This window comes from Pavona decussata, unplaced genomic scaffold (genome assembly GCF_977016875.1).
Source record: "Pavona decussata unplaced genomic scaffold, jaPavDecu1.1 SCAFFOLD_102, whole genome shotgun sequence".
In the NCBI taxonomy this organism is placed as follows: domain Eukaryota; kingdom Metazoa; phylum Cnidaria; class Anthozoa; order Scleractinia; family Agariciidae; genus Pavona; species Pavona decussata.
The window spans coordinates 3,426,237-3,449,000 of NW_028145517.1; the positions used below are offsets into that span (position 1 = coordinate 3,426,237).

The 22,764-nt window shown below is 39.0% G+C and overlaps 1 protein-coding gene across 2 annotated transcripts in view; it reads left to right on the forward strand.

The window, feature by feature from the left end:
- Positions 1-22,764, forward strand: part of LOC146471681 (sushi, von Willebrand factor type A, EGF and pentraxin domain-containing protein 1-like) — a 52,637-nt gene that overhangs the window by 3,004 nt on the left and 26,869 nt on the right. The window contains exons 4-5 of one of the 2 annotated variants that reach the window (XM_085120217.1): positions 1,073-1,254; positions 3,909-4,030. The exons of the other annotated variant lie outside the window; for it this stretch is intronic. Of the exons in view, the coding sequence (XP_084976343.1) occupies positions 1,073-1,254; positions 3,909-3,932 (206 nt within the window). The 3' untranslated portion in view covers positions 3,933-4,030. Of the gene's footprint in view, positions 1-1,072; positions 1,255-3,908; positions 4,031-22,764 lie in introns of those variants that run through there. 2 annotated transcript variants of the gene reach the window in all.

Genomic DNA, 22,764 nt, shown 5'->3' on the forward strand with positions numbered 1-22,764 from the left:
AGTGTTTATAAGGCAAGATGCTACTAACTGTTCAATGTGCACAAACAAGTTTTCCTAACGGAATAAGAAATGATGAAAACTATTAAAGCCTTTTGACGTTATATATAAATGGGGTAGTAGTTGAAGTAGTAGTAGACTAGTAGTAGTAGTAGTATTACACTAGAAGTAGTAGTAGTAGTAGTAGTAGTAGTAGTAGTAGTAGTAGTAGTAGTAGTAGTAGTAGTAGTATAGTAGTAGTAGTAGTAGTAATTGCTTTATTTGCATGACCACAAGATTTACAGTATTGCAAAAGCTTATATAATCTAATTACTAACAAAACAGTGTAAAGTATCATAACAATATATAATTAATTCTAAGTTACATCATCAATATCCAATAATAGCCTGTCACGTATAATCATACATGAAGAAATAAACTTCATAACCAGTTTGTTTACATTATAGTCTTTAGAGTTCATCAGTAGTTTCACAATGTCTGATGTCGATTTCGTTTGAATATCAGGTATCATTTTACTTATGTCTTCATAGAATGTCTGCCTCTGTAAAGAGTAGCAACTACATTGAAACAAGAAATGAGTTTCATTTTCCACTTGATTTGATTGACACAACTGACATAATCTTAACTCTCTAGGAAGATGATCTTTCTGATATCTACCAGCTTCAATTCTGAGTTTGTGGTTACGTCTATCAGGAAAATTTCTTAAATGAGTTAAATAATTAGACGAAGAGTATTTATTCTTGAAAACCTTATAGAACTCTAACTTTTTTGAGTGTTCAAGGTTGTGTTGCCAGAAACGTAGATACTTGTTTTTCATATTAGTTTCAATTTGCCTTATTGTCTCATTGCTAAAATTTTCAGGATTTAGATCAGATGAATAGTATTTTTCTAACATGCCCATAAAATTGGAGTAAAAACCGGAATTATTAATGGAGTGTAAATGTTTTGACATCAGAAAAGATTGCTTAACGATAGAGTCATTCTCCTTATTGTTTAGGTAAACAACGTATTTCATAATTTTTTGGTTTATTGCAATAAGTAATGGATATCGCCCTAACTCAGCCCTACATGCTAGGTGCTTCTAAGAAGTTCCCCTACTCTCAGTTATACTACAATGGTTCTGGGAGCGACGATGACGTTGTCAAAGCTATAAAGGCCAACTTGCAGTCTTTGTTAGACATGGCTAATATCTGCGACTACGGTTCATCGCCTTGCACAAATGACAAGGTGGAAGTGTACCTTGGGCTTTGTAAAGAGGTAAGTCAGATACTTTGTCGATTAAATATAACACTATCAGCTTGCTTGCGACTGTACGGATGAGTGTAAATGAGGCAATTCTGTAGTTTTGAAAGAAATGTGATGTTACCTTTTAACTAAATAAATAATATAGCTATCTTTTTAATCAGTGACACAGATGTACACTAGCCATAGCTCCTAGGTAACAAATTCTGCTCCCAGTAGTGTCAGTGGTAGAGCATCCGAACTAGAAATAAGAAGCCGGGTCATAGGTAATAGCAGGAGTCATAATCAGGGATGGAAGCTGTAAGCGTGGAGTCCACGCGTCCCCATGTTTTGCCAAAAGGTCTTTTTTATAAAATAAAAATTGCGCACCCTTCATGTCAAAAAACTGCACTGATACATGAAAGTTTGCGTGGGGCAACTAGAATGGAAGATAAAGTCCAGTTCGGTTTCGACAAAATCGTATATAATTGTTAAATACTTTGATTGTGACACTGATAACATTTTATTACCCCGTACGTGTTTAAGTTCCTCCGTCTAACCTTACTAAACTAGAGCTGTAAACTAAAGCATTGGGGACAACTCTAGGAAATTCCCCTGGTTGAGTAGAAAACGACAGTACAATATAAAAATTTTCTTCACAATGCTGATATCTATAACTTAAATTTTATTTTAGAAGTCAGTTTTAACCATTTATTTCAAATTGGTACGTGGTAAGGCCAAGCGGAGAACAGTTAAGGCCATCGTCTCAGGCGTTTTCTACACGCTCACTGGCATGAATATTCGGAGCTTCCACCAAATTTTGTAAACTATCATTTTACGAGTTTATAGGTTTACGTAACAAGCCGGTTACCAAACGGTTTTTGCGGAGTGCCGAGTGTCTGTAAAACAAATAATGGTTAAAAAAGTTAGAGATAACCAAGCGAAAGGTTCCAAATAATCCAGTTTATTCAGTTTGGTCAAGTTAAAAGCTGCCCAATTGATTTTTTTCACAGATCAGTGTCAAATATTTTAACCGGTCAGAAGTGAATTTCTTGATTACTTCTTTTTGCCGAAAAGCTTACTGCTTCATGTGACGGCTGTTAGCTTAGTACTTTCAAGAAGTATTACACGTAAGATCTAAGAAAAAAGGTCTTTTGTTTATTAGTTGTTGATCTCTATGGTCATCGAAAGGACAATAAAGCTGTAATCACGTTCTTATCAGTTTTCAAACTCTTTCTTTTTTTCAAGTTCACAGGATAAATTCCTTAACATCACTGAACTAGCAACTTCAGGCAACTTTAACATCAAAATAAGCTAATAATTCGCGGAATGCCTCCGGCAGACCTTTAAAAGAACTGAAGAGGTGAAATCGCAAAACTACTAGCAGAGAAATGAAAATTTTTCATACATGTCCGCAGGATTGAAAACAAATATTAATTAGCTAAAATGACAGAAGAGATTTTTTACCTTATATTGAAGTACGTATCTTGACTAAAACCCAGAACCAATCCAAATGTTTCAACTCGGTGTCGGTCACAGTGAAATGTATCCTCCACTGTTCTATATCCCGGCATCAGTAATAGGGTTTGTTTACAACCTAAAACCGGCCGCGGTTTTACGAATGTGAGACCGTATAAATTTGTAGCGTTTTTTCATGGTTGAAAAGTCCATCCATGCAGCCGGTTCTTGTCTTGCTTCTTCCTTTGCATGGCTGCTGAACTTGATTTCAAGCAGCACAAAGCTCTTTTTCCAGTTCAACATGAACAAGAAAACAGTTAAAGCTGACAAAGTTCAATATGGAGTGTGCGAAAACTGCGTAACAACTTTGCAGCATCATAACTCTCCACAACCGTTTAGACTTCTCCAACAACAAATAACTGAACTTAAGACATTTCTCGGGTACTATTTGAACCATATCATACAGGCAAGAATGACGCAGAAATCAGCTGAGAAAAAAATTCACTTTAGTTAAAAAAAAAGTACTTACGTGTCTGAGTACATATATTCGTAAATTGTAAGCTTTTTTCATTCATTCAACTGTAGCAACGCGCGCAGCGCCACCGTTTTGGCGCCTTTTTGACTTTGCTGTGAGAGTCATGTGATCAATATGCCGCCTATTCCAACTTTCTCCGTCTCCTTTCAATTGTTACCTTTTCTTTGTGAGAGTCTAATTCCTTAAATGTGGGGACTGAGGATATTATAATATATTACCTGGCAAGATGTTAAAATTTGGACGCCATTTTGAACGGGAAGAAAAAAAATTCAATTTCTCCACGCGTGATCATGGCCATTTACAAGCGCGCTCGCACGCGCGTATGGCGCAATTTTTTTTTAAAATAGACTTTTTGGTACAACACATGGGGGCAATCCTTGAGGCCTAATGTGCCATCTTGGTGCCAGGGGACAAGTAAAGTGAACATGGGGACAAGCTCACAATTCAAAATGGCATCTCGTTACGGTCTCCATCCCTGATTATGGCTCCTGGTAAAAGCGAAAATACTTCTGAAAAAAGACCTACAGTAGGTTCCAATTCTGATTTTTTTTTTTGTTCATGCAAATTAAAAGAAGAAGAAGTTAACTTCATCAACTGCATTTTATATAATAGTTATTTGAGTTCATGAGGGCTTTAGAAATGCTATGGATGACAGAGGCATGCAAATATTATTTTATGGCCATTTTCTTTCCCACAGGCAGAAGCATCAAGAAATTCTTAAAGCTGATTATGAAGCTATGTGAAAGTTAACGAATGATTACTTAAGATTAAAATTAATTGACGCATTCTAAATGATAAATAAATTAAACGCTCAAACTATTTTATCGCATTTTATTTCATTTTCAAGGAACATTGTTAGTTTGAACATGTTTAAATTGTGTTTTACATTGAAGTTCAATGACTAGCACGAGCCGACGAATCCTTGCTATTCTGTAAAGCCGATACTTTCATTAAAATCTTGTCTTCATCTAAATGAACTCCTCATAAAAGCAGCAAATTCTTACAAAGTTGAAGCATAACAAGAATATGTTTGGTATTTTTCTGCTATTAGTGATAACAGAAAAGCGATTAAATGGACAGGCAAATATTCAGAATAACGAAAATACCCTTATAACAGGCGACTGTTCTGAGAACGCCTAACCTTGCAGTGTCAGGTCTGTTTTGGGAAGTTTTGAGAAGCCAAGCGTTTGAAACTGACGCAAACGTTTATTACGCATCCTTTTGACACGTGCAACGGATAAAATTCTTGTCAATGCGAATAATCCCACTGTCATCGAAACTTTTTTTCCCCATACTTTTTGTTGCCACCCCTTGTTCTCAATGGAAGGGAAGCTGCAGCCAAGATAAATTATTTGGCTTACTCAAATGGTTGCAGTTGGTAAAACCTTGTGGTCACCTGCAACGCAACCAAACGATGATGATGATGATGATGATGAATTTGCTGTTTAACTCTCACCCTGACTTCATCTTTTCTGGGCTATTTCTTTGTCCCTGGTCCTTTGGAAGGCCTAAAAATATCTTAGCGGACATTTTAGGACACACTGATTCGATTGGAAGCTTTTAAAAGAATATTTGTATTTCGTCCAAAAATCGACTTTTTTCATCCTTTTTGGCAAAAAATGACCAAATTTTCAAGTCAGCATGACTTCGTCTTTTCTGGGTTATTTCTCTGTGGGGACGTTTTGGGTCACACTGATTGGATTCGAATGTTTTAAAAGAATATTTGCTTTTCCTCTAAAAATCGACTTTTTTCAAGGTTTTTCGCCAAAAATGACCAAAATTTTAAGTCAGCCTTTATCACTTGTTTATGTTCCTACGAATCTCGGCGTGTTGAAAACCTCCCTTACGAATCATTTTTAAGTGCAAACAACCCCCTAACAAACTATTTTCTTTTTAACTCTCACCCTGACTTATTCTTTTCTGGGCTATTTCTTTGTCCCTGGTCCCTTGGGAGGCCGAAAAAGTATCTCAGAGTACATTTTAGGACACACTGATTCAATTGGAAGCTTTTAAATGAATAGCTGTATTTTGTCAAAAAACCACCTCTTTCCTAAGGGTACGTCCATGCTTTTTTCCCAAAAATGACCAGAATTTTCCAGTCGGCATTTTTCACTTTCTTCTGTCCTTAGGGATCTTGGCTTGTTGAAAAACTCCCTTTGGAATCATTTTTAAGCCCAAAAGACACCCTGACAAAGAATTTTTTGTTTAACTCTCACCATGACTTATTCTTTTCTGGGCTCTTTCTTTGTCCATGGTCCTTCGAGAGGCCGAAAAAGTATCTCAGGGGACATTTTAGGACACACTGATTCGACTGGAATCTTTTTAAAGAATATTTGTATTTCGTCAAAAAGTCGACTTTTTTCTAAAGGGTAAGTCCATGCTTTTCGGCCAAAAATGACCAAATTTTCAAGTTGGCATTTTTAACTTGTTTATGTCCGTAGCGATCTCGGCGTGTTGAGAAACCCCCTTGGAAATAAGTTTTAAGTGCAAATGACACCCTGACAAATAATTTTCTGTTTAACTCTCACCCTAACTTATTCTTTTCTGGGCTATTTCTTTGTCCCTGGTCCCTTGGGAGGCCGAAAAAGTATCTCAGAGTACATTTTAGGACACACTGATTCAATTGGAAGCTTTTAAATGAATAGCTGTATTTTGTCAAAAAACCACCTCTTTCCTAAGGGTACGTCCATGCTTTTTTCCCAAAAATGACCAGAATTTTCCAGTCGGCATTTTTCACTTTCTTCTGTCCTTAGGGATCTTGGCTTGTTGAAAAACTCCCTTTGGAATCATTTTTAAGCCCAAAAGACACCCTGACAAAGAATTTTTTGTTTAACTCTCACCATGACTTATTCTTTTCTGGGCTCTTTCTTTGTCCATGGTCCTTCGAGAGGCCGAAAAAGTATCTCAGGGGACATTTTAGGACACACTGATTCGACTGGAATCTTTTTAAAGAATATTTGTATTTCGTCAAAAAGTCGACTTTTTTCTAAAGGGTAAGTCCATGCTTTTCGGCCAAAAATGACCAAATTTTCAAGTTGGCATTTTTAACTTGTTTATGTCCGTAGCGATCTCGGCGTGTTGAGAAACCCCCTTGGAAATAAGTTTTAAGTGCAAATGACACCCTGACAAATAATTTTCTGTTTAACTCTCACCCTGACTTATTCTTTTCTGGGCTATTTCTTTGTCCCTGGTCCCTTGGGAGGCCGAAAAAGTATCTCAGAGTACATTTTAGGACACACTGATTCAATTGGAAGCTTTTAAATGAATAGCTGTATTTTGTCAAAAAACCACCTCTTTCCTAAGGGTACGTCCATGCTTTTTTCCCAAAAATGACCAGAATTTTCCAGTCGGCATTTTTCACTTTCTTCTGTCCTTAGGGATCTTGGCTTGTTGAAAAACTCCCTTTGGAATCATTTTTAAGCCCAAAAGACACCCTGACAAAGAATTTTTTGTTTAACTCTCACCATGACTTATTCTTTTCTGGGCTCTTTCTTTGTCCATGGTCCTTCGAGAGGCCGAAAAAGTATCTCAGGGGACATTTTAAGACACACCGATTAGATTGGAAGCTTTTAAAAGAATATTTGTATTTTGTGCAAAAGTCGACTTTTTTATGGGGTAAGTCCATGCTTTTTTCCCAAAAATGACCAAATTTTCAAGTCGGCATTTTTCACTTCTTTATGTCCCTAGCGATCTCGGCGTGTTGGAAAGCTCCCTTGGGAATCATTTTTAAGTGGAAAAGACACTCTGACAAAAACATTTTCTTTTTAACTCTCACCCTGACTTTATCTTTTCTGGACTATTTTTCTTTCCCTGGTCCCTTGGGAGGCCTAAAAAGTATCTCAGGGGACATTTTAGAACACACTGATTCAATTGCAAGCTCTTAAAAGTATATTTGCATTTCGTCCAGAAATCGATTTTTTTTAAGGGGTAAGTCCATGCTTTTGGCCAAAAATGATCAAATTTTAAAGTCAGCATTTTTCACTTGTTTATGTCGCTAGGGATTTCGGCGTGTTATTAAACTCCCTTGAGAATCACTTTTAAGTGCAAACGACACCCTGACAAAGAATTTGTCTGTATAACTCTCACCCTGACTTCATCTTTCTTATACTATGATTTTTCCCTGGTCCCTCGGGAGGCCGAAAAGGTATTTCAGGGGACATTTTAGGACACACTGATTCGATTGGAAGCTTTTAAAAGAATATTTGTATTTCGTCCAAAACTCGGCTTTTTTAAGGGGTAAGTCCATGCTTTTTGGCCAAACATGATCCAATTTTAAACTCAGCATTTTTCACTTGTTTATGTCGCTAGGGATTTCGTCGTGTTGTTAAACTCCCTTTGGGAATCATTTTTAAGTGCAAACGACACCCTGACAAAGAATTTTCTGTTTAACTCTCACCCTGACTTTATCTTTTCTGGACTATTTCTCTTTCCCTGGTCCCTTGGGTAGCCGAAAAGGTATCTCAGGGGACATTTTATGACACACTGATTCGATTGGAAGATTCTAAAAGAATATTTGTTTTTCCTCCAAAAATCGACTTTTTTCCAAAGGGGTAAGTCCATGCTTTTTTCCCAAAAATGACCAAATTTTCAAGTCGGCACTTTTCACTTCTTTATGTCCCTAGGGATGTCGGCCTGTTGAGAAACTCCTTTCGGAATCATTCTAAAGTGCAAACGAAACCCTGACAAAAAACGTTCTGTTTTAAACTCTCACCCTGACTTTATCTTTTCTTGGCTATTGCTTTGTCCCTGGTCCCTTGGGAGGCCGATAAAGTATCTTGGGGGACATCTTAGGACACACTTATTCGATTGGAAGCTTTTAACAGAATATTTGTATTTCGTCCCAAAATCGACTTTTTTCTTTTTTTGCCAAAAATGACCAAATTTTCAAACCAGCATTTTTCACTTGTTTATGTCCCTAGGGATCTAGGCGTGTTGAAAAACTCCCTTGGGAATCATTTTTAAGTGCAAACGACACCCTGACAAAGAATTTTCTGTTTAACTCTTACCCTGAATTTATGTTTTCTTGGCTATTTCTATGTCTCTGGTCCCTCGTGAGGCCTAAAAGTATCTCAGGGAACATTTTAGGACACACTGATTCAATTACAAGCTTTTAGAAGAATATTTGTATTTCGTCCAAAAAGCAACTTTTTCAAAGGGGTAAGTCTATGCATTTTAGCCAAAAATGACCAAATTTTCAAGTCGGCATTTTTAAAGTGTTTATGTCCCTAGCGATCTCGGCGTGTTGAAAAACTCTCTTGGGAATCATTTTTAAGTGCAAACGACACCCTGACAAAGAATTTTCTGTTCAACTCTCACCCTGACTTCATCTTTTCTGGTCTATTTCTTTGTCCATGGTCCCTTAGGAGGGCGAAAAAGTATCTCAGGGGATATTTTAGGACATACTGATTGGATTGAAAGCTTTGAACAGAATAATTGTATTTCGTCCAAAAATCGATTTTTTCTAAGGTATAAGTCCATGCTTTTTGCCCCAAAATGACCAAATTTTCAAGTCAGCATTTTTCACTTGTTTATGTCCCTAGGGATCTCGGCGTGTTGTAAAACTCTTTTGGAAATCATTTTTAAGGGCAAACGACACCCTGACAAAGAATTTTCTGTTTAACTCTTATCCTGACTACTTTATGTTTTCTGGGCTATTTCTTTGTCCCTGGTCCTTTAGCCTAAAAAGTATGTCAGGGGACATTTTAAGACACACTGATTCGATTGGAAGCTTTTAAAAGAACATTTGTGCTTATTGGCCAAAAATGACCAAATTTTAAAATCGGCATTTTTCATGTGTTTGTGTCCCTAGGGATATCGACGTGGTGAAAAACTCCCTTGGGAATCATATCTTACTGCAAACAACACCCTGACAAAGATATTTTTTCTTAACTTTCATCCTGACTTCATCTTTTCTGGGCTATTTCTTTGTCCCTTGTCCCTTGGGAGGCCTAAAAAGAATCTCGGGGTTAAATTTTAAAACACATTGATTCAATTGGAAGCTTTTAAAAGAATATTTGTATTTCGTCCAAAAATCGACTTTTTTCTAAGGGATAAGCCCATGCTTTTTGGCCAAAGATGGCCAAATTTTCAAGTCGGCATTTTTTACTTGTTTATGTCCCTAGGGGTATCGGCGTGTTGAAAAAAATCTTTGGGAATCATTTTAAAGTGCAAACGAAACCCTGACAAGGAGTTTTCTGTTTAACTCTCACCCTGACTTCATCTTTTCTGGGCTATTTCTTTTCCCTGGTCCTTTGGGAGGCCGAAAAGGTATGTTAGGGGACCTTGTAGGACACACAATTTGACTGGAAGCTTTTAACCCTTTTCATCCCAACAACACATATATATATATGTGACGAAAACACCGTTCTTGCTTTTATAATTTGCTCCTTGTTTAACTTAAGCTACAACGTCATGATAATATGTGTAAATGACACCAGCTGATGTATATTTCCATCTTCAAACCCAACAAACCGACTACACCTCCCGATTTTAGCTGCTTATCGCCGTTGGTTTGGCAACAAAGTCCTAAATGCCAATTATTCGGCCAAATAATAACATCAAAAATTACACTTATTTATCGACAATTTTTAATCCAAATAATTTGTTCAAAAATGAAAAGTCTATATTTACAGCAAACCTCAAGGTCAGACCTTGGTATCTGACTAGAAGTTTTCCTCTCAACGCTTTCCGAGGGCTATACTTCAGCCATTTTATCAGACCCAGTCTTGCGTATCTCACGTTGCCTTGTTTACGCCCGAAGAGAATTCTGGGTAATTCAGCCATTGCGCGAGCGTAGAACTCCTGCTCTTTTATTTCATAGTTTTTTTTATGAGTGTGGAGCCACCCAGTACCACCAGCAAAATTTCGAATCCATTGAATATTTTACTACTCCAAACACACCCAAATTACCTTGGTATTTTTACTAGCAGTTCACAGCTGGTTCGCTTTACAGACAAATGTATGGAAAGTTCAAAACACGACTGGACGCTTTCTGGCACAGTAACATCCCTCCAATTTTTTTCTTAAAATCCTTTTCCTAATGCCAAAAGTTTCCAATTCATGAATTTTTCAGTAGCAATGTTTTTTGAAAATTATTTACATCGGATTTCCATACAAACACTGTTATTTCAAGCCTGTTTGCCTACTCGTCAAAATGGCGTCGAAAACCGTGATAAGGCCTATTTCCATGTCAGTTTTGATGTCGGCAATGAGATTTCAGAGTTCTCGTAGAAGTTTCCCTAGTTTATTGACGGTATAAAACTATGATTTTTTTTTTTACATTACAGCACATGTATTTCAAGATTAACAATTGTCTCTCAAGTATTTTGAATCTTTTTTTTTTTGTCAGTTAATGCGTCTTTTCGGAAAGATTTCCAGAGAAATGTGCTACATCCCACTCAAATGCCGAGCTTTACAAAGAAATACGAACGCATGTTTATTTCATTCTCGGAAATAATAGACATGGATTGACTGTAACAAACGAGCACGATCATGAAAGGCGGCGGGGGTGTCCATAGTAAGTTCATGCACATTCTAGTTCAAGAATTTGTTAGTTCAAAGAAATATATTGTCTCGTACCTTGTATTTTTTGCCTCATTCCGTTTCTTAGAAGAATAAAAGGTAGTCAATTCACGGAACCAACGTCCGCCAGAATACGGAACTGCATCGAGTGTTGTCACCAATGACCTATCCTTAGCTAGTAAGCTTTAGAGACTTAACTTTTTTATATTGGCTTTAATCTTTATTTGACCCACAAATGACCTGTGATGTTCAAAATATGAAAAAAAAAAAAAAAAAGAAAAAAAGAAAAAAAAGAGAGAGACCCCCACCCCCGACCCCGACCCCGACCCCGACCCCGACCCCGGCCCCGGCCCCGGCCCCGACCCCGGCCCCGACCCCGCGTTTTACTCGCACCCGGATCTCGGCGTGTTTAAAAACCCTCTTGGGAATCATTTTTATGTGCAAACGACACCCTGACAAAGAATTTTGTTTTTTAACTCTCACCCTGACTTCATCTTTTCTGGGCTATTTCTTTTCCCTGGTTCCTTGGGAGGCCTAAAAAGTATCGCAGGGGACAGTTTAGGACACACTGTTTCAATTGTAAGCTTTTAAAAGAATATTTATATTTCGTAAAAAAATCGACTTTTTTCTAAGGGTAAGTCCATGCTTTTGGCCAAAAATGAGAAAGTCGATTCCGCTGAAACTTTATCAGGCTATTGACGGTTGATAAATTACATTATGGTTGTCTAACATAATTATGATAAATGCTGTATATCTTGGTGCACTTGCTGTACACGAGAAAAGGAGACTTTTTTTTTCTCTCGGTTGAATTATTTGCCAAAAATACCTTTATCGAAACAATGAGCTGTCAAACGTAAAATATGTGAGTTTTTGAAAGAAGGCATTCGTATCTCTAGATTTTAAACAAAAATGTAATTTCTAATACGACGAAGATAGTCAGTATATGCCTGGAATAAATTATTGAGGACGTAGAAAAGTCTCCTCGTGAATATTTCGCGTATTGTCGGAATCAGTCGCTACGGTTCGTGCACACTATTTAAATGAGTACATATGTAATGAAAGAGGAGGGGTCCTAGGCGACCTTACAAGACTCGTGTGCAAGCTAGTTCCACTTCAATACGGTTGATTCGCAATTGATATTTATTTGAAAGGCCTCGGACTAAGTGAAGAGTTACTTGTTTAGAATAATTAGAACAACTTTTTCTTTACATTAGTCTGTGTCGCTTTCTTATCGGTTTGCTAGTTTTTTCAGTGCCTGGGATAACTGTAGTTTTGAGATTGAATAAATAACACACCCTTTCGTACTAAGGCGCTATAAATTATAATTAATTAACATATACACTTTAAAATTCGAGCTTGTTTAACTGATCATGAAATTACAAAAGAACGACAAGTGTATAAACTCAAGATTAGTTTTGAATAATGTTCAAGTGAAATACAAATGTCATTAAGTAATGTTTAAAAAACCGAGCAGGAGTGTTTTTATCGGGTTTAAAACCACGAGGTGCAGCCGAGTGGTTTTGGACCCGATACAACACGTGCTGGGAGGCTTTGAACGGCTTCAAAAGCGTGAGTCAATAGAGTTCATTGCAATTATGCTTTAGTTAACGTTTGAAATTAGCATACGAGATTAACACCGCGTACTAATGAGGAGTGTTTTATCAGCTGACAGAACACAACATACTAATAAGGAGGAGTTTTATAGATAAAAAGTCACTTCACGTGATATATTATTGACCATATTTGATAGGTCAATGGGCTTATAAGTTATTATTATGACTTTTTTTTCCTTTTTAGCCAAAAATGACTAAATTTTCAAGTCGCCATTTTTCACTTGTTTATGTCCCTAGGGATCTTGGCGTCTCGTAAAACTCCCTTAGGAACTAAAAAAGTGTCTCAGCGGACGTTTCCGGTCACACTGATTCGATTGGAGGCTTTAAAAAGAATATTTGTACTTCGTCCAAAAATCGACTTTTTTCTAAGGGGTAAGTTCATGCTTTTTGGCCAAAAATAACGAATTTCCAAATCAGCATTTTTCACTTCTTTATGCCCCTCATGATCTCGGCGTGTCGAAAACCTCCCTTGACAAAGAATTTTCTTTTTAACTCTCACCCTGTCTTAATCTTTTCTTGGCTATTTCTTTTTCCTTTGTTCATAGGGAGGCCTAAAAAGTGTCTCAGGGGACGTTTTCGCACACGCTGATTCCATTGGAAACTTTTAAAAGAATATTTATATTTCGTCCAAAAATGAACTTTTTTTTCCAGGGGGTAAATCCATGCTTTATGGCAGAAAATGAGCAAGTTTTCAAGTCGGCATTTTCACTTCTTTATGTCCCTAGGGATCTCAGCGTGTCGTAAAAAACACCCTTGGGGACTTAAAAAAGTGTCTCAGGGGACGTTTTCGGTCACACTGATTCGATATGGAAGCTTTTAAAAGAAAATTTGTAGTTCGTCTAATAATCGAGTTTTTTTCAAGGGGTAAGTCCATGCTTTATGGCCGAAAATGACCAAGTTTTCATGTCGGCATTTTTCACTTCTTTATGTCCCTAGGGATCTCGGAGTGTCGAAAAACTCCCTTGGGAATCATTTGTTAAGTGCAAATAACGCCATGACAAAGAATTTGTTTTTTGTTTAACTCTCACCCTGCCTTAATCTTCTCTGGGCTCTTTCTTTGTCCCTGGTCCCTTGGGAGGCCTAAAAAGTGTCTCAGGGGACATTGTCTGACACGCTGACTTTTTTCCAAAGAGTAAGTCCATGGCATTTCCAAAAAAAGACCAAATTTTTCAGTTCGGTATTTTTCACTTGTTAATGTCCCTAGGGTTCTCTGCGTGTCGTAATACTCCCTTGGGAAATTAAAAAGTGTCCCAGGGGACGTTTCCGGTCAGACTCATTCGATTGGAAGCTTTTCAGAAATGGACTTTTTTCTAAGGGGTAAGTGAATGGTTTTTAGCCAAAACTTACCAAATTTTCAAGTTGGCAATTTTCACTTAATTATTTCCCTAGCGATATCGGTGTGTCGAAAACCTCCCTTGGGAATCATTTTTTTTTTAGTGCAAATAACGCCCTGAAAAAGAATTTTCTGTTTAACTCTTACCCTAACTTCATCTTTTCTTGGCTTCTTCTTTGTCCCTGGTCCGTTGGGAGGCTTAGAAAGTGTTTCAGAGGACGTTTTCGATCACACTGATTCGAATGGAAGCTTGTATTTCATCTAAAAAATCGACTTTTTTCCAAAGATTGACCTTTTGACCAAAAATGACAAAATTTTGAAATCGACATTTTTCACGTTTTTATGCTTCTAGGGATCTCGACGTGTCGCAAGACTCCCTTGGGAACGTAAAACGCGTTTCAGGGGACGTTTCCGATCACACTGCTTCGATTGGAAGCTTGTAAAAGAATATTTGTATTTCGTCCACAAATCCACTTTTTACTAAGTAGTAAGTCCATAGTTTTTGGCCAAAAATGACCAAATTTTCAAGTCGGCATTTTTCACTTGATTATGTCCCTAGGAATCTCGGACGTGTCAAAATACTCCCTTGGGAATCATTTGTAAGTGCAAATAACGCTCTGACATAGCATTTTCACCCTGACTCCATCTTTTCTGGGCTATTTCTTTGTCCCTTGTCGCGAGGAAGGTCTAAAAAGTCTCTCAGGGGACGTCTTCGGACACCGTGTTGATTCGAATAACAGCTTTTAAAAGAATATTTCTATTTCGTCCAAATATCGACCTTGTTCTCGCCCTCACGCCCCAGAGGAAAATATTCGATTTTTGGAGCCCGAAAAATTTAATGTAAAAGGTGTCAATCGATTCAGCGTGTCCAAAAAGGTCCCCCGGGACACTTTTTAGGCCTCCCAAGAGACCGGGGACAAAAAAATAGTCCAGAAAAGTTGAAGTCACTCTTGGTTGAAAACTAAAACGTTTTGTCAGGGCTTTGTTTGTACTTAAAACATGATTCTTAAGTGAGTTTCTCGACACCCCGAATTCCCTAGGGACTTAAACGAGTTAAAAATGTGGACTTAAATAAAGTAAGGTCTCCCAAGGGATCGGGGATAAAGAAATAGCTAACAAAGGTTGAAGTCACTCTTGCGGCCAAAACTAAAAATTTTTGTCAGGACTTTGTTTGTGCTAAAAAATTATTCCCAAGTGAGTTTTTCGACACTCCGAGGTCCCTAAGGACTTAAGCGAGTGAAAAATGCCGACTTCTAAATTTGGTCATTTTTGACCCTTTCGCCCCGAGGAAAAAATTTGATTTCTGGATCCCAAAAGAAATCATGAAAAAGGCGCCAATCGATTCAGCGTGTTCGAAAACGTCCACCGAAAAAAAAAAATTTTTTTTAATGACAGCAAACCTTAATCTCATTACTTATTATTTATCTTGAATTCTGTGTCACTCGCCCGGCGAATCAAACATCAACGGTTTGATGCGAGCCACTTTAGAAAGCCTGTCATTTCATCTTTGCTGCCCGAGTTGCATATAAGTGTCGAGCCATCCGGTCCTACTGGCAAAATATCTCGCCCATTGTTTTCTTTTCAAGTCAGTTCGCACCCAAATTGCCTTGGCAGGTCCAAGAATCCATCCACAGAATGGCCAGAGAGACAACTTCACTCGTGAGCCGCCGTTACTCGATACGAAAATTATGACTTCTCAGTCCAAGGAATTTGCCAGCGAAAGGGTTAAAAGAAACTTTTAAAGGAAGCTTAACCTGCGAATGTGCACCACGCTCTTGACATTTACAAATGAAGAGACACCCGAGGAAATATTGGAAAATATGCTTCCCTGACCGTGAAATCAGCCTTGCTCTTTTTTTAGACGTGAAGTAGCCGATTGCATTCGTCGTAACGACGAATGTTTCTTCTCTTCAATGATCCCGTTTTTCACCCTCCCCCCTCCCCCCCTTTTTTTCTGATACTGGATCCCCAGATTTCAGTGACAGTAAATGATTCCTGATCTCCCCAAAATTGCAATGATCCCGTGGGAAACAAAAATGATCTGTGGTAAAAAAAAATGATCCCATTGTAAATTAGATATACTCCGCTGAAAAGAGTTGCTTGACTCATTCCATTACAACGTATAGGATATACGAATGTAAATAGGGATTAAGATCTAAAAGTGGGGAAAATATCAGCTTTTATCTTTTTACAGGTATTCAGATGATCATCTTAATTGTATAATTTTCCCCTCATGTAATAGAAGCTTTCTTTAATTTACTGTGGTAACTTATGGTTTTGGGAATGATGGAAATGCAATTCATTATTGAAACAACTAACTCTCCTTAGCTAAACTGAGCCTGCGCGCGGACGTTTGTGCAGGATAGTAAACGAGACCATACCTTGATTACTTGCATGTTACTTGGTATCCGCGTACGTGCTAACAGCTTGGCAAATGAATGAATCAAGACCACAGCGCAAGATGTGACCTTCTCCCCGAAGACATTCCCTCGTATGTAAGAAGCTGTCTTGGAGATAAAACGACCAAAGCAGGCCATTCCGATGACAATTTCTTCTTTCTTACGGGCGCAAATTCCGTGTAAAGTCATGGACAGGAACACGTCCGGTTATCGGTGATTTCGTGTATGAAAACTGTCAACTGGATTGGCAGGAGTGAAACTTCTTTGTCATCCTCAAACTTGCTAATGCAATGTCTCTACTGTTCACTACCGAAAAATGAAATACTGATGACTTTAGCGCTTACGTCAGGGGCACCCAGCGACACTTTTCTCTCAGATCCTTTGAAACGCTATTTCAGTCTATCTGGAGTGCCTTTAAATCTCTTTATCGCGATCCTGAGGGATCTTCCCATTGCGCTGAGACGTCAATATAAAGTCGTATTGCCGTCTCAAAATGATGGTTTCTGATTGGCTCAAAGACTTTCACGTAAGCATGGAAGCACGGCACTTAAATGGGTTCGGCGCGCCCAGATCAAAATTTTACTTCTGTGAATGAACATGCGACGTTGGATGTGTTAGAAATTAAACTATGAGTATAAATTAGCATAATTACGAGTGAGTGGCGGGAAGAGGCCACGTGAGAAGAACATGCCTTCCAGTTGTGAATTTATCGTCGGATCGATGAACTGAGTTTTGAGTGTAGAGTGTAGAATCCGTTGTTAGATCAACTTTACAGAACTGAAACAGCCTGAGTGAAGCGTAATTACAAGGAAAATTTTGAAGAAGTCATTATTTATCGTGAGTGGAATTAAATACTTTAAAAACCTTTACTACATGGTCCTCCGATCCCGGATAAGCTGCCAGAACAACGAGTGAATATTAACATCAAAACAATTACAAATCGTCGAAGGACTGCATTGAAAAGCCAAGGTTCCCTTAGCGGAGAGTTTAGAAACATCATGAACGTCGAAAAGGCCAGGAATATTCGAGAGGCTCACAAGGAGTTTGTGTACAAAACGATGGAGAATGCGGGGAAGATCTTAACAGATGGCGGGGAAGATTTGTCGTCGTCCAAGGAAAAGTTAACTGCGTTGAAGCTTTTGCTGGGAGAAAAAATGGAAACCATAAAAAAGCTTGATGAAACGTTACTGGAGAACACTAAAAAAAGCAACTGGAGAAAGAAATAGAAGATTCTGGTGAGTTTTGTCAGCATGTTTACAGTATTTTGGCGAAAATTGACTTTAGATTAGAACATTCTGAACATTCCAAACATGGCGGACACACGCAGACTCCGGCGGCAATTCAGGGGAAAAATGGTAATTCTAAAAATGCTGAAAGCGCGAAAGTGAAACTACCTAAACTCGAGCGCAAATCATTTTCGGGGAATTATCAAGAATGGCAGAGTTTTTGGGACACATTTCAGTCCGCTGTAGATGGAAACCCTAGTATTTGCCCATCGAAAAGTTCACTTATCTGAAGAGTTGTGTGACAAGTAATGCTGAATCCGCAATTGCTGGACTAAGTCTGACTGCAGACAATTACAAAGTAGCCATCGACATTCTCAAGGACCGATTTGGTAAACCACAGTTGTTAATATCAAATTATATGGATGCCTTATTGAAACTTCCATCTGTCAATTCAGATCATGAAACAAAGAAATTACGTGAATTGTATGGCAAGATTGAAATCAACATTCGAGGTTTGAATGCGTTAGGCGTTGAATCACAGTCCTTTGGGAATTTACTAGTCTCTATCGTAATGGAGAAAATCCCCTCAGAGTTGAAATTGATTGTAAGCCGCAAGTTTGGCAGTGAAGGAACATGGAATCTTGATGCCTTTTTGAAAGCAATGAAAACAAGTGGACCAAATACTAATACTTTAAAGTTCGAACAGTATAAGACAAGAAGCAAACAGCCCTATTCTGCCTCTGCGCTTTACACAGGCAGCGAAGAAAGTATTCCTCGCTGTGCCTTTTGTAAGAGGAATCATAAGTCCATTAACTTCATGACTGTCACAGAACCCAAGACTAGAAGAACAATGCTGAGACGAAATGGCAGGTGCTTTGTGTGCTTGAAGAGTGGTCATATCTCTGCAAATTGCCCATCAACGGCAAAATGCTTTAACTGTGAAGGTAGACACCATGTGACCATTTTTGAAAAAACAAATAACACTGTAACATCCAGGAACTCGGGTTCTGAGGGAGCAACACCACATAGATCTGAACCACCTCAAGATACGAGCGGAGATACAGGAGCTTCAACAATGCACATTGGCAATAATGTCAACTCTGTGCTGTTGCAGACAGCCCAAGCCTTTGTTTGTAGACCAGATAACCAGGAAATTGGAGTGAATGCCCATATGATATTTGACTCCTGTAGCCAGAGATCTTACATAACCAGCAAGACAAGAGAACAGTTGAACCTGCCAACTGTGGGTAAGGAAACCCTTTTAATCAAAACATTTGGAGATGACTCAGCTTCCATTAAGGAATGTGATGTTGTGCAGTTATGTGTCAGAACATTAGATGGATTGAATGTCTATGTTACATCATATGTTGTACCAGTGATTTGCAGCCCAGCGTTCAATCAACAAACTCGAGACACATTGGAATGCTACCCTTACCTACAAGGTCTACAATTTGCATGTGGAACAAGTGATTCCGTTAGTGCTGATAGGAGCAGATTACTACTGGTCCTTCTTTACTGGAAACATTATTAAGAGAGATCCCTCCGGACCGGTAGCCCTAGAAACCAAGTTGGGTTGGGTGTTATCAGGTCCAGCTGTGTGCCCAACGTCGGCAAAGTCATGCACAGTGAATTTGAGTTAAACACACGTGTTAAAGATAGAGTCCACAGAGATAAGTGACATCAAGGACGATCTTCAGAAATTCTGGGACCTAGAAACTTTGGGGATAAAGGAAAGAGAAGCGTCTGTCTATAAGAAGTTCTCAAGTGACATCAGGTTCACTGGGGAGAGATACCAGGTCAAGTTACCCTTCGAGGATAACCATCCGATGCTACCAGACAATTACTCAGCTGCATCACGTAGACTGACAACAACAATCAAAAGGCTAAAGGACCAGCCAGAAATTCTGAAGCAGTATGATAAAGTGGTCAGGGAGCAATTGCAGAGTGGCGTAGTTGAATTGGTGCCACAGGATCAAAACCCACAGCGTGGAAGTGTTCATTATCTCCCACATAGAGCAGTTGTGAGACTTGACAGAGATACAATTAAGGTCAGAGTTGTTTATGATGCCTCATCCAAGGTGTTTGGACCAAGTTTAAATGACTGTCTGCACATTGGACCCTCTCTGAATCCTTACTTATTTGACATCTTGTTAAGATTTTGAGTCCATGAAGTTGTCCTAACTGCAGATATTGAGAATGCATTTTTGAACATTGAGATTGATCCTGAACACAGAGACTTTCTCAGATTTTTGTGGATTGATGATCTGGACAAGGAAAATCCAGAGGTCATGGTGATGCGTTTTGCACGAGTGGTTTTTGGAGTGAGCTCGAGCCCTTTCATTCTGAATCCCACAATCAGACACCATTTGAACACTTGTTTGCCGGTTGACAGTGCACTTGCAAGAGAACTGTTGAAGTCTTTGTATGTTGATGATTATGTTTCTGGGGATGGTGATGTCGACAGTGCATTCGTTCTGTCTAAGAAGATAAAGCTTTGTCTCAAATCAGGAGGTTTCAATATGAGAAAGTGGAACAGCAATTCAGAGAGACTCCTGAGAGCATTGCAAGAGGATGAAGCTTTTCGTGAAGACTTTGACAAGAGTGATGAATATGGTGTTAAAGAAGAAAAGGAAAGCTTCTCCAAGTCAGTTTTTAAGCAAAGTACAGAGAAAGAACAAAAGGTTCTGGGAGTGCTTTGGAACCCTACCCAAGATGAACTGATTTATGATCTGTACAACACATTGGAGGATGTAGATGCTCAACCAGCAACAAGACGATTGATTCTCAGTACAGCTACAAAATGTTTTGACCCCTTGGGATTAATGGCTCCTATCATCCTTCAATTTAAGATCATGTTTCAGAAACTTTGCAAGGATGGGAAAGACTGGGACGAGTTGCTCGACACTGACCTCCACCACCAATAGCAGACAATTTTGTTGGATCTGAGACAGGCTGGAAGAGTCAGCTTCAAGAGATGTTATGCTGAAGGTTTGAATGGGGATAAGGTCAAGTCAGTCCGACTTCACTGTTTTGCTGATGTGTCAGAGAAGGCTTATGGAACTGCTATCTACATGAGAGTGGAATATGAGTCAAAAGTGGAATGCCAGATAATATCTTCAAAGACTAGAGGTGCTCCATTGGCTAAGCAAACTATCCCTCGTCTAGAGTTGTTGTCGAACCTAGCTGCGTCCAGATTGTTAAAGAGTGTGAGTCAGGCTTTAGAAGCTGTGAGAATTGACAATGTGTTTAACTGGACAGATTCTATGATTTCGTTGTAGTGGATCACAAATACCAACAAGGAGTATAAGCAGTTTGTTGAAAATCGAGTGGCTGAGATTAAAAGAAATTCACCACCTCAGCAGTAGGGGTACTGTCCCACAGCAGAGAATCCAGCTGATATAGCGTCTCGAGGAATCAAGGCTACTGACCTGAAGGGAAACAGCCTCTGGCTACACGGACCCGAATGAATGTGGATTGAACACGTCCAGAAAGAGATTTTAAAGAGTGACAAATATCCACAGATTAAGTCATCACTAGGCATTTATCAAGACGACGTAGGGATGCTACGATTTCGAGGAAGAATAGACCCGTCATCGCTACCACACGATACACGATTTCTGATACTTTTGCCAAGAGGTCATCCTTTCACTAAACTGGTGATGCTCAATTGTCATGATCAAGTGATGCATAATGGAGTGGCGGAAACATTAGTTCAAGTTCGTTCAAAGTATTGGGTTGTGAAGGGCAGACAAACGGTGAAGAACATAATCAGCAAGTGTGTAGTATGCAAGAAACTTGAAGGTCGCCCATATGGAATGCCTCCTGCCTCACAACTATCTGGTTTTAGATTATCGGACGAGTTCGCATTTACAAGTATCGGAGTAGACTTTGCTCGCCCCGTTTACGTCAAAGACATTTATCACACGAGTGATAACATGAACAAGGCATACATCGTGCTATACACGTGTGCGTCCAGTCGTGCTGTTCATCTCGACCTCGTCCCAAGGTTGACAACCGAAGCCTTTGTGAGAAGTTTTAAGAGGTTTATCGCCAGAAGAGGTATCCCAAGTCTCGTAGTGTCTGACAATGGATCCACTTTCAAGAGTGAAGGGCTAAAGAAACTGCTAGCAGAACACAACATCGACTGGAAATTTAATGTCGCATTAGCTCCTTGGTGGGGAGGATTTTTTGAACGGCTCGTTAGATCAACAAAACGCTGCTTGAAGAAAACCTTGGGAACCGCACGAATCAGCTATGAAGAACTACTCTCTGTTGTTGTTGAAATAGAGGGAATACTAAATTCACGACCCTTGACGTACGTGGACGATGAATTGCGAAATCCTCTGACGCCGTGGCAATTGATTATTGGTCGTCGACTGTTGAGTTCAGAACGAAAGAGTAGCGGGCCTCCGTTGGAAACGCCACTGACAGGAAGTGAATTGCCAAAACGCGGGAAATATCTAACAACTGTTCTTTCGCAGTTTTGGAGACGTTGGCAAAAGGAGTACTTAACGGAGCTACGTTTTCATCACAATTGCCTATCGAAGAACATACAGCCAACCGTCCAAATTGGAGACGTCGTTTGCATTCACAAGGACAAGACGCCCAGACAATTTTGGAACATGGGAGTTGTTGAATCCCTCATCACAGGACGAGATGGAGGAGCTGTGGTGAGAACGCGTGGTGGTGATCGAGTCATCGAGGTGACAAGACCCTTGAAGAAGTTGTATCCTGTAGAGGTTGGATTACGAGAGCCTGAACGTCGGAACGGGAACACCGATTTTCCTATAACTTTTGTTGGAAACGCTGAACAAGAACATGTTGCTGAACATTAATTTTGGATAACGAGAAAGAAACGATGAACTCTCCTTCTGTTAATTTGTGACGATCTTGAGCAGTTATATTGTTGATTGACTCGTATCAGTCAAGGTGGGGAGTATGTTAGAAATTAAACTATGAGCATAAATTAGCATAATTACGAGTGAGTGGCGGGAAGAGGCCACGTGAGAAGAACATGCCTTCAAGTTGTGATTTTATCGTCGGATCGATGAACTGAGTTTTGAGTGTAGAGTGTAGAATCCGTTGTTAGAGTAACTTTACAGAACTGAAACAGAGTGAAGCGTAATTACGAGGAATATTGTGAAGAAGTCATTATTTATCGTGAGTGGAATTAAATACTTTAAAAACCTTTATTACGGGATGGTGTCGTTTATTTCTTTTCATTTGAGTTTACAAAGCTTCTGACACTGTTCAAGGACCACTTATAATATTTTTTTGTGGTGAACATGTACCATGATACAGCGGATACAACTTTTTTCTAGAAGGTAAGCGAAAATTCGATGAAGAGAAATTTACTTAAGTGTCAATTTGTCTGAGAAAGTGTTCCAGGGGCCAAAACTTGTGGTCAACCGATTTGGCTGAAACTTGGCACAGAAGTTGGTTGCCATGAGATGTTTCAAAA